General features: G+C 35.7%; 1 protein-coding gene across 4 annotated transcripts in view; it reads left to right on the top strand.

Annotated features, from left to right (window-relative positions):
• Positions 1–17,869, top strand: part of LOC126874179 (putative uncharacterized protein DDB_G0270496) — a 36,365-nt gene extending 18,496 nt beyond the window's left edge. Inside the window, exons 2-6 of one of the 4 annotated variants that reach the window (XR_007692677.1) lie at positions 6,115–6,418; positions 6,520–7,275; positions 7,988–14,188; positions 14,309–14,369; positions 15,032–17,869. Coding sequence is in view for 1 of the 4 variants with exons in the window: in XM_050635889.1 (XP_050491846.1) it covers positions 6,123–6,418; positions 6,520–7,275; positions 7,988–8,657 (1,722 nt within the window). In the remaining 3 variants the exon portion in view is untranslated. Of the gene's footprint in view, positions 1–6,114; positions 6,419–6,519; positions 7,276–7,987 lie in introns of all 4 variants that reach the window. The other 3 variants (XR_007692675.1, XR_007692676.1, XM_050635889.1) reach the window with 3 other exon arrangements.
• Positions 17,870–18,316: the final 447 nt, after the last annotated feature.

Here is an 18,316-nt window from a genome sequence, read left to right on the forward strand (position 1 = left end):
TAGAAAGAGGTCTTCTAAATGGGCCCGTGATGTAAGTTAACTACTCGATGAAAAATCTGCCATTGGATCGCCTTCGACTAGGATGAAATAGAGCTAGTTGCAAAGAGAAGAGGGGCCCTTTATGACCTGCCAAGGATTTCTGGTTGAATAGCTTCAGGGACTTAGGATCGTCTATCGCCGGAGGAAGGGCTCTTCCCGGAATTTGAGCTTAAAGAGGCAACGAGGCAGAAAGATAATCCTGTTTCAGGAACCAGATACATTTTTTCATAAATGAACAGGCATAAAATTACGCTCTTACGTCGTCCTACAGAATCCGTTTGAATTAACGCGTCACTCGGAAAATTCCTCAGTCGGAGGAAAGTGGCGAAATATGGAATAAAATATGAAATATAGTATGCAATAGTGTCATTTTTGAAAATGTTACAGATGAATGTCAAATGGCTATAGGCTATCCCGCTCACTCACTCACTCACTCACTCACTTTGGTATCGTTTATTTTGCCAAGAACATTTTGCGCAATACTCTGCTGGAGAAATATGCATCAGGCGCATAATGTGCAGACTCTGGACACATGACCAATGTGCTGATGCAGGATTTGACACTTGGATACGTGATTATTGCAAATAGCTCTCTTCTTATGTAATTTGAAAAAAAAATGTTACTTTATAACGAAAATACTTTAATCGATAAGAAAAATAAAACTATTTTCTGCTCGTTTTCTATGAAGATATTGTACCCGATGTCGGTGTTCCATTTTTAGCTACCTATTCCATACGAGACACGATTTTTGTATTTTCCTTTTATGCTGCTTGTTCAACATGGAAAATTGTTCACGACGTAAAAACATGGTACCCGTCTGACTGGATAAAATAAAAACATTTTATTTGTTGCGATTAATTCTGCAAAATTGATATCCGAAAGAAAAAATGGTAATTCAATATTTGGCAGCTTTACATGGAAATTTCCATTCGGAAATTCCACGCATTCGGCGTGTTGGAAAGTAACTGTAAATTTCTTCGTACGTTCCCGTTTTTCTCTTCGGTTTATCGATAGGGTACTGACGCTATGAACGAGTGTATTTGATCGTCTAATTTTCTCCCTGTAACCTGTCTTTTATGAGAACTGGTACCATTTAGTAGTCGATGATATTATTACGAACAAACGGTCGTTCTTTTTCAAGTTCTGTTTCTTCGTCGTACGTATCTCTCGGTGAAGTTTTCGCCAAAGACATTGACCCGACCCGGTTCACGTTTCGCTTTCGATCAAAAATTGTTTACTCGATGCTGCAATAAACGTGCTCGTAATTTAACGATAAGAATTTGGAAACGAGGAGAAAGAAATAAATAACAATTTTAAATCCTCCAGCGTTTTAATCTGGTTAGCCTTCGTGTTTGACATTGCCTAAAATGTTTGAGCACTCAGCGTGGCGCCCATCGCGTCTGATTGCGTCAAGCGTGTCTGCTCTTCTTTCTTTTTTCTCTCCTTCTGCCCCCCGCCCCTCCACGTTTCTCGTCTACCCTTTTTTTCTCTTAGAAATTTTCATTCAAGAGATTAATTTATCTCTGCCGCGTCTTATTAAAGCAAAGAGCAAAAGAGAAATTTCTCTCTCTCTCTCTCTCTCTCTCTCTCTCTCGTGTAAATTCGATGATTCGAGTTTTATTAACGTTTTTTTTTTTTTTGTATATAACGCGATTCCTCTCGACAAATTAGCCATTTCAATTAAGGGAAATTAACGTGCAATTGAATTTTCGGGAAAGTTTGTCCCGTAGCTAATTTTGTTTATCCGTTTGCTCGGGGTTTCGGGAACACTTGAACGCGAAAGGAATTTAACAGCTGTAACCTACGCGGTGTGAATTTCAACTAAAAGAATCCTCGCACAGTGAGATTAACTTATCGCCTTATAAATGCTGCCGCTTGTTGATCTCGACAGGTCGATGACCCATCTCTCACGTTGTTCGTCCTTTTTCCTCTATTTCCCATTTTCCCATCGATCAACCGCCTTATATATACACCTTACGTCTACCTGTTACGTATCTGAGTCACGAAAATTTGATTCGTAAACGGCCAAACAGTTTGCCGTATATTCGTCGTAGATAATCGTGCAAATGATGCGCTTAACCGCAGATCTGCTGGAATTGTCGATGCAAACGTGCACAGCTCGTTGCTAGTCGGAACGCAGCATTTAAATGAATTTCTCATGCGCGTTAACTTGCTCGCTTCTGAGAAAGTAACTTCCTACTCTCGTAGTTTTCCTCGCGAAATTATTTTCATTTTCCTCGACTTATTTCAAGTGCGCGCCAACGTTATTCATAGGTGGAGAGGAGGGAGGCGTGGGTGTGTTGGAAGCCGATGGAACATAACTGGCGAGCCTCGAAGCGTAAGTGCATCGGACAAAGTTCCATTACACTTCCACGTCTAAGAATATCGTTCAGTCACGTAGAGACTTGAATGTCTCGTGCGCGCGTAAAGGCCACACTACGATGGGAATTACGTGGAGCAGGGTCAGTTCTCCGTTTGTCTCTCTTTTCTCTTCTTCGCGACCGACGATTCAGCCGTCTATTTCTTTCGCTTCGTGCGGATATTTTTAGAGCGGCATTTTGTACCAGATCAAACACACCAAGAAGATTTCTATATCGCGAATTCAGATTCCACAGCTTAGTTCCTTTGAATTAGCATTCGATCTGAGGTCTATGAATTACGTTGTAAGTATCGCGTTGTGCTGAGCATTTCGACGCTTGCTGCTATCCCACGAACAGATCGATATTTCTATTGTATTTGCAACGTTACGATAGAGGAATGTTCCTCTATGGCTAATTCTTTACTTGTCGCCATAAACGCGATCGAATGTTTTGCCAAATTGAAACTGAAGCGAGCAATGTACGATCGATTTGCGTATCTGTCTCTGATAAATAGTTGACGCTTCGAATCTATAGAATCTCTTAGAATGTAGTTGGAAACTCGATGAAGAATGCTCGTAGGAAACGCTGCAAGTGCCAAGAGAAGAGTATTTCACGCGTTAATGCAGCGTAAATTCGTGAAAAAGAAAAGTACATTTGTAGAGAACTTTGTACGTAGCAGCTCTTAGTTGAAGGAAGCTGGATGTTTCATTCATTTAGATAGATGGCATAGGCAAAGGTCAAGAAACGATTGACTAATGTTTATTAGCACTTATATTTTTCTTTATTGAGGCGACGCTGTGACGTCATCCTCTAACATTATTAATAACTGTTTAGAAAGGGAATTTGCACTGAAATATACTGTAGTATTCTCATTGGTACGTAGAACATGCAGCAATAAGAAACGGAAATTTGTCAATTTTGCCACTTCTAGTGTTATTTACAAGCATTACGTTTCCGATATCTCGCACGTTCTAAGATCTCAACGGATTATACCGATTAATTGTATAATAATATTTTAGTTTTATCACTATCTGCGTATCACTTGTACTTACGCCTGTTTCAGATAATATCAGAGATATTAAAATCTAAAATAGAATTAAGCAGCTTTATTTCAAGTAGATTATGTACGCAGTGAAATACATAATAATTTAAAAAATGTCCAAATACTTATGTACGTACGATAATGTACACAGTATGATAACAACAATATCTTTGGTCTACGTGCAAGAAACTTGCATCGATCGTTAGATTCGTGCGGAAATTTTTGTCTCGTAGCCAGCTAACGATTCGGTTGCCTTAATAGTAAGTTATGGATATACTTGAACTGAAGTTAAGTAGTCTGTTCGGTAAAGCAGAGCTTAGTATCGCGAGCTCGTCAAACCAGCACAGATCCAGGAGAAGAACACGTCGCACAGAAAAAGATAAGGGCAAAGACTTGCTCGCAGCGGAGGCACGTCGAATTCGAAAGAGAAACCTATGAAACTAGAAGATGAAAAACTGCCATTGATGACAAAACGTAAAGGTGAAAAAGTGACAAACCTCTCACGATTCTGCTTTTTACGTAAATTCATATGTTCGAGGATATAATGAAAAAGCTACAATAGAAGAAGCTCGATGAAAAGTTGTTTTACCCACCAGCTACTGTACATATGGAGAACTATATTGGTCATTGTAGGATACTTCGTTTCTTTCCTCGTATCACACGCATTCTCTGCAACCGTGCACTTTCGAATTTTCTGTAAAAGCATACAATTTTGTAATTTGCTAACAAGTCATCGTTTTATAAATCCTAAGATATAAAAGGTGTCCCGAAATACACGAAATACATTCCATCTTGTTTTACAAGTAAATTATAGCGTAGTTAGAAATATATTTCGCGGGATACTTGCACCGTAACGCGTTCTCTTAATTTCACGTGTTTTATCGTTTATTAATTAGCAATTTGAGAAGCATGTTTTGACGTACTATATAAGTAGCAACTTTCCTCTACAATGTAGCATTTAATTCTTTCGCGCTTCGTTCATACATTTCGAAATTACGATCAACTGAATTCAGGAAGTTTCAATTCGCTTTTCGCAGCACCGTCGATTTCGTTGAATTTTTCACAACTTTTCCACCTCATTTGCCATAAGTGATCGTACTTTTACGATGCCGTAGGACTTACAGAAAGACGTCTTACCGTTATACCGCGGACATTTATGCATATTCATGTCTCTACGAATATAATTTAAAAAACCCAACTCAAGCGGAAGATTATCGTATCTACTGAATGTCGCGAAAAGCACTATACCTCGGATGTTTTATATATTTTTTCACCTCACGAGATTTCCGCGCGTCTTTACACTTTTAAATTTCCTATAAACGCGCAAAGGCTAAAGGGGTACAGGTTTTTCAGCTTTTCGCCGTGCTCCTTTGCAGAAACGCGAGGGTCAAATTTCAGCGAAACAATTCGTGAAATCGACGGGAAATATGAAAGACGGACGATAAAGAATATTCGTGGACTTCAGAGAGAGAGAGAGAGAGAGAGAGAGAGAGAGACGCCTGGAGAAGGCTGAGAAAACCGATACAGGATATCAAACGTGCTAAGAAACGCGCAGGAAAAAGAGTTAACAAATAAAAACACGTGGTGTTGGATGAAGACAGGAGAAAAAGAGTTCTGAACGAAGAAGAAGAATTAAAGAGTAGAACGAGCTGGGTTGCTCGGAATCGTGAACCAGACGAAGACGGGACGAGTCAATTTGACGAAGACAGAGAATGGAACAGAAAGAATGAAGAAACGTGTGCGAGACGTGGGGAGAACGTGGAGAGAGGGGGAGAGAGAGAGAGAGAGAGAGAGAGCTCGGCGGTGCGGAACGGAGCTGACAGAGAAGGGTCGAGTGGAATAGTTAAATGAGCAAGAGTGGGGCTAGGAGAGGAGAGCGAGAGCACGGGGGACATATACTACGAGTCCACGCGTTCTATAGTAAATCGACTATAGTACTATGAGTCAGTCACACCCACAAGCCGGTTGTGGGTTCAAGACCCTCGTTGCGCGCTTGTACACACTGTGTACACGACGGCACACAGGCGCGCGTACGCGAGGTCACGCGGGTACGAACACGGTGGAGAATCTATTGGCCTTGCTACAAAAGATCGCGAGGATGATCCTTAGACTCGATAAAATCATCCAAATTTACCGTCTCGCTGTATTTTTAAAGATAAATATATTAACGCCGGTATCACGCTGTCTTTTCTTTCCTTTTCTTTATTTTCGTTTACCGAAGCAAAGATAGACGGCTTTCGGCTTACGTCTGGACGCAGGCACCCTCGGTTAGGATCGTAAAAATATTTTTCAAAGTGGAACGATGACGTCGATCGTTAATGCCGTAGCATAATATTTCGCAAGTTTCTTAGCTTCGTCATGCTGCTGCGTATTATCCACTCGAGTTTTAAAGTACAGTTGCAGCGAACAGAATATTAAGCTCAGAATGCAGCTGGGACAGGCATCTATGTGAGAATAAACGAGAAACCGATACAGTTTCTGTGACCAGGCTTCCTCTTTCTCGTCTTCAATAAACAGAAGGAGTATGCAATTTCAAATGATCATTCCCTATATCGATTAGTAACGTTCCATTGATCACCGCGTTATAAAAAAGAGAAGCGTTATTCTAAGACAAATATTATGATATATTGCATAGAAATTAAAAAATAATGTTCTTTTTTTTTTGTATTCCAGTCAGGTGAATGTTGGATACGGAGAGTAGACACGGTACTGGGCTGGTTCAGGGACCGACGAGGGACCCTTGGCTCACGATGGATTACTATCTCGGTACGGACAGTCTATCCTTGCAAGAGATGCTCGATGTCGACATCAAATGCGAGATCGAAGGTGTTATCGGTGGGCATACAGAGCTAGGCTTCAATTTTACCGATATGTCCGGCTTAGAAATGGACGACGATCCCATTGGATGCCAGAACGATCTCAGTGGATGGTTTGGTTCCACCAGTTTGCTCAATGGCAACAGCAACAGTTCGAGCAGGTGTCTTATTTGTACCATACCATTTGTGAAAATATAACATGACATTCTTCTAACAGAGGCAATAAATGTTTCTAGAGACTGACTCGATCCTTTGATTTCAGTAATTTTAATCTTGATCTCAACGGAAGCGATGCGGCCTCCATTATGGTGAATCCAAACTCGGTAATGCCTCACATAGCAATTCGAAGTCCCACTCCAAACAACGGTCGAAGGCACTTTTCGTTTTCATCGAAAAAGGATATAAGAGAGAAGATCGATGTAGAGGAGGAGGCGGAGAACGAGGGCAGCAGTTACACAGAAAACGAGAACGAAAACGAGAATGACAATGAGAATGAGAATGAGAATGAGAACGACAACGACAACGATAACGAGAACGAGCAGGAAAATGAGATTGAGAACGACACCGAGACGGAGGAACAATACGAGAATGATATCACGGAAACGGAAGAGGATTCCGAGGACGAACAGGAGATCTCAAAGTCGGTGACACCTTCCAAGTCGAAAACGATCGCGATATCCGTCGCTAGAACGACCTCTCCACAATACCCAAAGGCACAAAGCACACCAAAAATGAATGGCATGGCCGGTATCAGGATTCAGAACTTCAAGGTGTTACAGAGTCCCAACCAGACGCATCAGCACGTGCGCAAGCAGATCTATAACAATAACGTGCACATCAACAATTCAGGAGCCACCTCTGTCTCGACGGTGAAAAGAGAAAAGGAATTCGATCTATCAGACTACGACGACAAACCCTACCCTAAACCAGCTTACTCTTATTCTTGCCTGATAGCGATGGCGTTAAAAAATAGCCAGACGGGTTCTTTGCCAGTTTCAGAGATCTACAATTTTATGTGGTAAGTTGAAATTGCAGCAATTACGACTGCGACGATACATATTCTGAAATCCAATGGTCTTCCTATAAAAACGATAGCATATATTTCGAATGTGTAGTACTTATAAATCAGAGGAAATGATGTTTGAAATGCAAATTTTAGACGATAAACCTAGTAAAATTGAGAGGGAGATGCTTTTATAAAAAGGGAGATTGGTCCGATAGAATTCAACTGAGATTAACATTTTTTTGATACATAACGTACAATAGGGTAGATTCCTACTTGACAAACGATGTGTCGCCAGCCGCTTATTTTCGACCATTTGGCCGGAAGGATAAGGGCTGGTCGAAACCCTCCGGTACTTGGCCCACGAGGGGAAAAAGTATTGTCCTCCTTTCTCTTTATTCCCGGGTTACACAAGGGGGAAGCTGCCATTTTGTATGGGGCCCTCCGTGTTCCAGGTGCATGCCTGGGTACAGTCCCCATAGAAAATGTGGGGCTTATTCTTTGTTTAGCGAGCTTCCATTCCCCCTCGCTGCAATCCATTGTTACACTGTTGCCATAATAATGCTTTGACATTAACAATTTTTATTCTGATATTTATTCAGTTTCTAACAGTACCAGAGAAATATAAATTTGATATAATTCAATTTTTTAATTGTTGAGAGATATATTTCTTAGAAAATTACACGATCATAATTGTCAGACGATAACTGTTCATTTTTTATTTCAGCGAGCATTTTCCCTACTTCAAAACTGCGCCCAACGGCTGGAAGAACTCAGTTAGGCACAATTTATCGTTGAACAAGTGTTTCGAAAAAATTGAAAAACCTGCCGGAAATGGAAACCAGAGAAAAGGTTGCTTGTGGGCTATCAATCCGGCCAAAATAGCAAAAATGGACGAAGAGGTACAGAAATGGTCTAGAAAAGATCCTTTAGCTATCAAAAAAGCAATGATATATCCAGACCATTTGGAACTACTTGAAAGGGGTGAAATGAAGTACGCAGGCAGCGGTGACGTATCTGAAGAAACGGAAAGTTCAGGTGACGAAGCAGTCGAAGAAAACACGACGTACGAGGAATCTATTCACGGTCATATAGCTGCAAACTCGGTAACAGATAGTTACGATGAGAGCAGCCAAGATTGTGATGTAGATATTCAGGAGCATCTTTATGACGAAATTGACATCGAGGACAATAAGGACGCGTTACATATGCATTTAAATATTTCAAAGCAAGAACCGTTCGAGTATGAGCTTAGTTCCGGTACGAAAAAGCAAAAGACATTAACCGGTGCGATACAAGGGAATTACGTGTATCAACCTGTAACTACTTCGCGAAGAAAAACACCTCTTTTTTTACGAGCCGGAACGGGAAGCAGTTCATTTCTTAAAATTGATTAAGTTTCAGTTCATCGTCTAATTATAAATTACTAATTTTATGCGTATCCACCTATCTATCTATATATACATGTATATATACACACATATATACTATATACTAATGTATGTATATACATATACATATATGTAGATAAATCGACAAGTACAACGCTTCAGGAAAATATTTGATACGCAAGAAACATTCCACTTCTAAACAACGTAATTTATTCTCTTTTTTCTTTACATTCATTTTCTTAATACGATCAATAATCCTGCTATTCTATGCTACATAACAAATTTTCATATACTTATAAAACACGAATTTGTAAGTAAGTGAAAATAGATTCCAATAGAATATTAGGATTATGCAGAGGAATATTATAATAATGGCTACTAAGAGAATTATCGGGAAGCTCTATGATCTAAAGAATTGATTGTGTAAGTCATACCTTTTTCTATTTTTCTACAAATACTTGTCTGCTATGTAATTATGTAATAATTACAATTGTAATTTTTCACACAAGAATTCTTCGCTTCCAGATAATTCTCTAGTTTAGCGATACGCGAGTTCTTTGACTCGTAGAAATTCGTATATGACTAAATATATATGACTGGTGAATATATATGAGTTAAATTCATTTTATTTATATCTTTTTATTACATTTGTAGAATTTTAGGTGAAAGATTAATGATATTGTACTGTTGGTTTCTCGTACAATTCCCATTTAATCGTATATTCACCTATATAGTTGATTCATTTTATGTAATTCCATCTAATTTGATAGCGTCTTGTTCTTGGACTTCGACGAATCATCTGAATAGAAGGAATATTTTTGTATCAAATATTTTCTGTTGGCGGTCGTCGGCTATTTGACGAGTGTTAGATTCACCACAATCGTAAATGTTGGTCCACATTATCTAAATTTTTTTCTTTTTTCAATTAACGTGTAAAATAGATACGACAAATATACATTTAGCTTTCGTTGGAAAGCAATTTTTTATATATGATCAATTCGCGTAGTCATGACTGTTGCGAAACAAACAGAGACAAAGATAAAGAGGAAATAAGAAGAAAAAATATTCATAAAGCGTTAGCTAACAATATAGATCGATAAGTATTTGGTCAATGAGTGGCCAGACTGATGTATTATACTTTTTTATACATTGCTGGACTAAGTAATTGTAAATTTTTACGCGATTATATACCTGACAAATATGAAGTTACTTAGATTCGCATAACCAGGTAGAGTACAAAGGTGAGACAGCTATAGGAGGATCTGAATTTGTAAAAGTTTGTAGAATATGTAGAAACAGTTGGGAATCGTATACCTGATTCAGTATCTTAAGTTCTCGATAAAATCTCGTGTTTTTTCTTCTTTCATTTCGTTCACTGCTTCTTTAATATTTTTTTTTATTTAAGTATAGCATTGAAACGTTCCTTAATATTCAATTTTAGGCCAGTGGAACTAGGTAACTTTCACGTCGAGCATGTAATTATTTTTTTTAAGCAATGACTATATGTATATTTTTTAGTCATGCGTTTCGAGAGTAAAAGAAAAACGGATCTACTTAAATCTGCGCATTTTTTTCCTTCGTTGTACAATTTAAGATGCGAAACGTCTCAATATTGTTTTAAGTATTGTGCGCAAAAATGTAAAATTCGCTATGAAAACACATCGGAGAAGGTAAAAAGAGTGAAATACAATGTATATCTAAAACGATGTTTTTTCACACTTAAGGACAACCTGCAAAATGTAATCAGCAAATTATCTTGTTCCCAGTCAAATTTGAACGTAGCTGAACGAAATTAGCAACCAATTCGAATCATATTTTCATTCTTTTTTATGTTTATCTCAGGTGTGTTTCGCAATGCAGAAATTTGTTTTTATATTCTTACGCATTTGTAAAAAAGCAACGCAAAAGCGAATAGTAAAGTTGGAAAATCTGATTTATAAATCTTATATTGAAATGTTCGAAGTAGATTCAGTCGGAACTTGTAAATAACGACGAGCATCGTCTTTTTACAAACTAGTTTTACACAATTACAGTAGCTTCGCCTTGCGAAGACGTTGTAAGATGTTACTTTAAGGTGTACAAAGGCTACTTTTTTTCTATAAAATAAAAAAAGAAGAAAAAAGAAAACGAAACAAGATTCGAGATATGGGACCAATCGTATTTAGAGTTTATCTAAGTTTATATTTAACTTGTACGCATTATTTTTTCTGTTGACTGTTTGTGAAGATTTTGTTGAACACACATATTTTTGTACAGTCGTTGTAAATACTTTCCCTTTCATTTCTAATGTACGATCAATGAATTTCGACCGAACTACGTGATTTAGAAAGACAAACATTTTACGTAAAAAGGAGATAACGATTATGTCCAAGTTTTTTAATAAAAAATGAGCGTAGAGATTAATATTAGAATATTTAATGGAAATTATTTTCTTTCTTCATAGACTTGATACTTCAAGTCAAAAAAACGTGTAGAATTATGTATTTCGTCATTTTAATTGATCGATTAACTTTAGCATCTATTAACTTAACGCACTGTCTGATCTCGACAAACGGGTAAATGTCACTCTTTAAAAATAAAATCTGACATTAGATATTATTTTTGGCTCGTGTACACCTTGAAGAATGCCATAATAATAATGGATGTATTTTTTTAATGCATTTTCAGCGGTAGGTGCTGCGAGAATCGAATAATAAATACAAGTGTGTATAAGTCACTTTTTTTAGGCTCTTTGTAATTAAAAAACTTTGTACGAATAGTGTAGCCGCCCCTTCGAGTTACTGAATTCGCATCTAAAAAACTTAGTATTATGGAAAAAGTATTCTCATTGATATCAACTATAACCTGATATACAGCGGCTCATAGAAGTATTCGTACAATTGTCGATATCTTTTATGAAAATATTTCGTGTATTATGGGAAATACTTTTAAATTTCGTTAGTACTGTCATGATATTCGACTATCATTGTCATATTGGTAAAATTTGTAACTATTTTGAAAAAATATATAAAAGTTACAAGATATTTAGTGCAAGTTTATACATATTTTGATCAAAAAAATATTTAAACAGGCAATCATTCAAAATATTAACGAATTCTTAGTATTCAATAGAACTATTTTGAACACTGATTATATGCTTAAAGCGACTATTCATACTGTGTACTAATTTTCTACTAAATATAAGTTTGCAGTAAATATATTGTAACTTGTATATGTATATTTTTAGATTGGATTCAAGTCGCCAATATTATCTTGGCAATCGTGTCTCATTATAGTGCTAATAAAATATTTAAATGTTTCATATAACACATACAATATGCACATAACAATTTTCTATGATAAGTACACGAATACTTTTGCGGGTCACTATACTGCGTTTGAATCTTTTTATATGACGAGAGCGTTCAACTTTTTTTCGAATTAAACATCCAGGATTTCTGTTGTTTGTATCAATCGAAATTCCAAACTTTTTAAATAACGACATTTCAAATTAGGTTGTAAGTTTTCATTTATTCTTTAGTCAATTTTCAGTGTACGCGTAAAGTCTCTTTAGCACTGACAAAAATACGCTGTTATACATTACAGAGAAAGATGAGCAAACAGTACCCTTGTACAGTTTCAGGTACCTAAAATTCTACTAATGCATTATTTTATAAGTCCTAACATATAAAAATACAACCATTTGGTGGTGCCTCGAAATGTATTTAATACATTCCATCTTGTTTTAGAAGTAAGTTATAGTATATGTAATTAGAAATATTTATCATGGAATATTTGCATCATAATATCTTATCTTAATTCGTCGCGTTTTATTGTTATTAATTAACAATTTGAGCAATATTTCTTTTACATACCATATAAGTATCCACCTTCCTTTACAAAATAACGTTTGAATTCTTGCATTTCATGCATTCATTTCAAAGCTCTAATCATTTAAAGTCAGAAACTTCCAATTCGCTTTTAATGCATCTACATTTTTCACAATTTCTCATTACATTTATCATAAATGATTGTACTTTTATGACACCTTTGGACTTATAGAATGATGCCTTATTAGAATTTCAAGTGCCAGAAGGAGTCTAGACGTACTTTTTGATCATGCTCTTTAGTACTTGCAGTGTAGAAATCATGCTTCTACCCGTTTTTGATTGTGAAAGATAATTTTTGTCGAAATTTTTATTCTACTGCCCCCCCTGTAATCAATGGCTAATGTGAAATGAAAAATTACACTGCCAACTAGTGGTTAGAGCATTGCAAAATCTTTACCATTATTTCATAGATCTCTCCGCACCATTGATGATATTTATATATGATAAACTAGAGATATGATTGAAGTATCAAGTTTTTTTATATATAACGTGAAAGTATTATAATTCACCAGCTGAGTAACAAATTCATCAAATTAATCAAGTACTTTACTTTTAAAATAACATGTTCATTAGATAAAGGAGAAAAATAAAACAAAGTCACTTTAAGCACCTGGGAAATAATAAACCAATTTTTTTAATTAAGTAATGAGATGAATATGTTGTACATAAATACAAATAGCGTTCATTGTGATGAATATGTATATCAATCCGATTAATTAGCTGAAAAATTACTTGTGCAGAACCTGCATTCCATTCGAAGAAGCTATTAACCCTTTATTTTTTGTAAAAGAGAGTAGGAAAAGATTTGGAAGATTTCTTCTTATTTTTCTATATAACGAATCATTAAAGTAAAACACATGATAAGATCATTCAATTTCAACATTATTCCATTGATAAAAGGTTAAACTCTAGTGAATGATTATATTTATAATTCATAATAAAAAAAAAAGATAAAACGTACAATAAAGTAGTGTAGCTTTTGTACCTGTTTGTAATATTTCTATACGATATTATTAGTGTATGTATCATTCGTGTAGATGCAGCAAAGTAATTTGTAACAATAATGTATATGTGCAATGAGAAGTTTCAATAATAAAACGTTGAGAAATGTATTTTATAGTTTTTTTTTAACGGTATTATTTATACGTATAATTTCAAAATGATTGCGTATTCTGTTCTACAATAAAATAAGATTGTCATTGTCGGATAAAGTTTAATAAAGGGGCGATGAGAGATCATTAATAAAATTAACGTCATGGATATGAAATAAACAAATTAGATGGTCGTAGTTCTTGGGAAAGTTCAAACGCAGCGCATTTAAATTTCGATATACATTTATCGAATTATATAGGTGCCTACCATTTGTTCCCTTTCTTACACAACCTCTATCCATCTATCATGCAACTTGAATATTTCATCCTTTCAGAACTTCTCAGGTTTTTCGGCTATAAACTTTAGAATATGATTTTTTATATGCAAAGAGTTAAAGTTTTTACCGTTAAGGGAATTTTGTACTGATCTAGATATGTAAAAATCTAAGGGTGTAATGTCTGGTGAATCCGTGGGTGGGGTAACATATCCCAACCATGGTCAACAGCTTTTGTCGAGTAGTCAGAGAGACACGAGGCCGCGCATTGTTCTCACGAAACGCGACGCCCTTCGGATTTGGTAGTTCTGGACGTTTTTGTTCAATTTGCTGTCTTCAATTTGTTTAATTGCGAGCAATACTTTTCCAAATATATTGTTTGGTTGTTTGGTAAAAGTTCATAATACAGGATTCCTTTCCAGTCCCACCAGACACAAAGCATGGCTTTTTTCGGATGGAGATCGACTTCTGCGATGGCTAAAGGTGATTCAATCCGCTTTCTCAAGATCTTTTCCGTTCAACATTATTATAAATAATCCATTTTTCATCTCTGGTCACTATCTTTAAATATCACTTGCTCCTCGTTGCGTTTATACAACGAGTCGCGAATGAAAATGCGATCCTTCAGATTTTTTTCCGTTAAATCGTGAGGAACCCATACATCAAAACGGTTTATATAGCCAAGCTTCGCAAAATGCTCGTGGGTGATGGATTTTGATATTTTTAACATTTCCGTTAATTCAGGTGTCGCATAGCCTGGGTTATTCTGGATCAGTGTTTTTATCTGATCGTAATCAGTAGTAGAGCTGTTTGTGTGGTATTCTTGCCTTTCCAGTAAAGGAAAAGCATCAAATGCCTATGATGCATTTTGTTTTCTTCTATTTAAGAGCGTATAAAACTAACAAAAATTAATATATCCTAACCAACCTTTTTTCTAAAGATACCTGAAATATCATCTTTTAAAATATGTACACATGTCTTTTGTTTTCAACCATTATGATATATTCAGATCTGTCCTAATGCTACCTACCGAAATCGGCAGCGAAATTTAACGCTATGATGTCATAATTAATGAAAGCCATCCTGAGATCAGCGCCATCTATCAAAATCATGATTTTGGGTTAAAAATCGTGACTTGTTAATAGGAATATAGGATACCCAAAGAGGTCGTCGATATCTCTTCGCATGATGTCCCGGGTAAAGAAAGACAATGCTGGGAGTACGATAGAGATAGAGGAGTTATCAACTGTGATTATGTGCTCTTGGTAATTCCTAATAAATCGAATCCCCATTGAAAATTAACGAATTTTTCACTTTCCATGATCAATTTTCACACATTTAGAATTTTATCATGTAGTAAGGTTCACCATTTCCACTTAATTTTTTGAATTATTCAGTACCAGAGAATTTCGATAGATAGCGTTAAAGAGGCTAAAATAGGCCATATTTTTTGTATTGATTATTACATGTAATTAATTAATTACGTTGAAAACCGGAAGTATTATAAAGGAGGATTCTGAGAGTTACAGCTTTAATTTAATTCCTATTTATTACATTATTTCAGAATTTGGCTTATAGATTAAGAAGTTTCATATTTTAATTTCGTCATAAAGATATTAGTTCCATGTTTTACCGCTAGGCGATTATAGCATCTAACGGTCCACGTCTTGACCAACAGTGCATTTACAAAAATTTCATTTAAGTGGATTCATTTTTGAACTTTTGTGATTGCATCTTTTGAATTTGACCCCCAACTCCCTTCCTACATTCTTAATGAAAAATATCGAAATGAAAATTCTTAATCATTCATTTATTGAAATAATTAAAATGAAGATATTTTACACCATTTAATAATACTATTATACTCGTAATTTATGAAAATCGATCAATTTCAATTAAAATAAATTTTTGGAAATCATGAATCCCGTATTAGAGAAGTTTTATTATAATTTATTATTTTATTATTATTATTAGGTATAAATATATAGTTGTTAGGTATAAATTGTTTTTTTCTATATTGATTATAGATAACTTAAAAAAGATAGTTGAAAAAGACTACGATATAGCCTTGAAAAATTCAGAGACGATAAATTCCAAGAATCCTTATGTTCGTGCCACTTCCTATACTGTTATATTCTCCTGATACAAAATCACAAAACAGATCAAAGATTTTGTTGAAATTTTGATTCCGAAGAATTCTTGGAAAATGACATCAATTCCAAGAAGCCCAATTTAATAGTGAACAAGGCTATTTTTCGCGTTTCGAGTTTTAGAACTTTGTTTAAAAAGTCTGCCACTCTACTTTTCGGTAAAGGATTAGGATTGATCATTCTAGGATAGCTGAACAGACCATGAAATGATTAAACAGCTGATTAACTTTAATTAAACGTTTATTGAAACCTTTCAGTAATGTACAGTGTAGAAATTATATAAATTATATAATTCTATTACGAATATTAATATATCTTAATTAAATAACTCTACACGTCTTATGACATTCTTATTCAATTCTATTTAAAAATAACTTTTATAATGAAATTCTTGTAAATTACATTTACAAATCCGTTTACAATCCGCCTTAAAACTATGTATGTGTATATATAGATATTTACATGAGTGAGATGGAAGAAAAATGTAGGCTGCGTGGATGGTTGCCTTGTAATAGGCGCGTAGCACGGCAGGGTGTCGTTTAAAATTTATGTCGTATGCTGGATCGTCTATGCAAAAATCCTCGAAGCCTAAATTTGTAACGAACGAATGGCTTTCAACATCCTGCGGTTGCCCTCACTGCTGCAACGTCTAAAAGTTGCGGGCAGTGATCGTCTCCGTAACACAAATTTGCCAGGATTAAATCAATAGTTTTGTATTGTTTTTTTTTACTTGTTTAATGGCAAAAAGAAATTTAAATATTAATGAGAATTTGTATTTAAAAGTTTATATTCAATAACAAGGTATGTACAAATAATACAGTTGTTACAAATCTTAAATGCTGCGAAACATACTGATATAATACAATGATAACATTAAGAATTGCAAAACCTTCTCGTCTAGTATCGCTCGTATTGTATGTCCTTGCCGCACACTATTGCTGTCTTCATCTAATAGAAGATATACATCTGTCCTTGTTGCACAGTATGGCACCCTTTATCTGACATACTAATGTATTCCTTGTCCCACGGACAAAGCATGTGCTGATATCTATGAAAGTGAAAGGAACAGCGACTGCAGCATGTGAAGATAGATGGCAATATCGTTTATGCTTGTCGCATAACCTTGTGCTTTTTGTCTACTGACAAACCATGTTCTGATATCTATTGAAGGCGGGAGGAACAGCGACTTGGAGCATGTGAGGATAGATGGCATTACATGATTTATCCGTACGTAAAGAACGCAAGATTGTGCGACAAGGACAGCCTATATGAACGATTTTAGACAGAGAGGGCGGTGGTGTGCAACAATGACAGATGCGCATTTCGAGTTCAAAGAGAAATACAACAATTTGCATATAATACATGTCTTTGCTTATTTATTTTCCTGTAAATAACAAGTGCATCATTTTATAAAATTTGCCACAGCGTCGTAAAAAAACCGTGTTATACAAGTAAAATATGAAGTAGGTTGAAAACTGGTAAAAATGATAAAGGAAACTCGAAATCTGTAAACGAAAGGAAAAGATATGTTAGTCAAAATATGTTAAAAACCGTGCACAATAATCTGTCCAATGTGTAATTACTTGAGAGTGGAATAGTATTACTTCATTCGCGAGAGTAGGCAAAGACTGGCTTCGTAGTCGAAAAAGATTCTTCCTGAGATCGCAGCCCGTAAGAACTCCTTAAGGCATGCTATAAATTTATGATGTGCATGATGCCAGAATCACAGTCCCACTGCACGTGACCTCTTGCACACAGTGTGGAAATAAATAAAGTGAGGGGAACAAATGGAAATCGGGAGGCATCAAACTAGAACTGAAACGTGGAAAATATGATATATATAAAATAAAAATAGAAAATTCATGGAAGTAGATGTGAAACAGAAAGAGGAAATCTGCCGGAAACAAAAAGAGAAGATTACATCTTTTTTAGCATTTATTTGTTTAATTTAGGCTGGTATTACACGAGTGTAGAAACGACGGACGTTACGACGGACGTTGCAATGTTATATCGTCGCAGCCATTATATTATTTTGTATAAGATCAGTTACATGAACCATGTTCGTTAATTTAGACACTAGAGACACTGGGATAAAGCTTTAAACCGACGACCGTTCTAGAAATACAATAATTGTCCGGTAAGTAACCGCGCTAGAGACTAAAAAAGAGTTTTTTTAGGAAACGACTATTTATCGAATAGCCAATGACGTGTGCGCTTTCCCCGTTATTTGTTTATCCTTTATTCGGTTTCCATTTGCGTTCACGCACACGGTGATTCATT

This window comes from Bombus huntii, chromosome 16 (assembly GCF_024542735.1).
Source record: "Bombus huntii isolate Logan2020A chromosome 16, iyBomHunt1.1, whole genome shotgun sequence".
Classification (NCBI taxonomy): Eukaryota; Metazoa; Arthropoda; class Insecta; order Hymenoptera; family Apidae; genus Bombus; species Bombus huntii.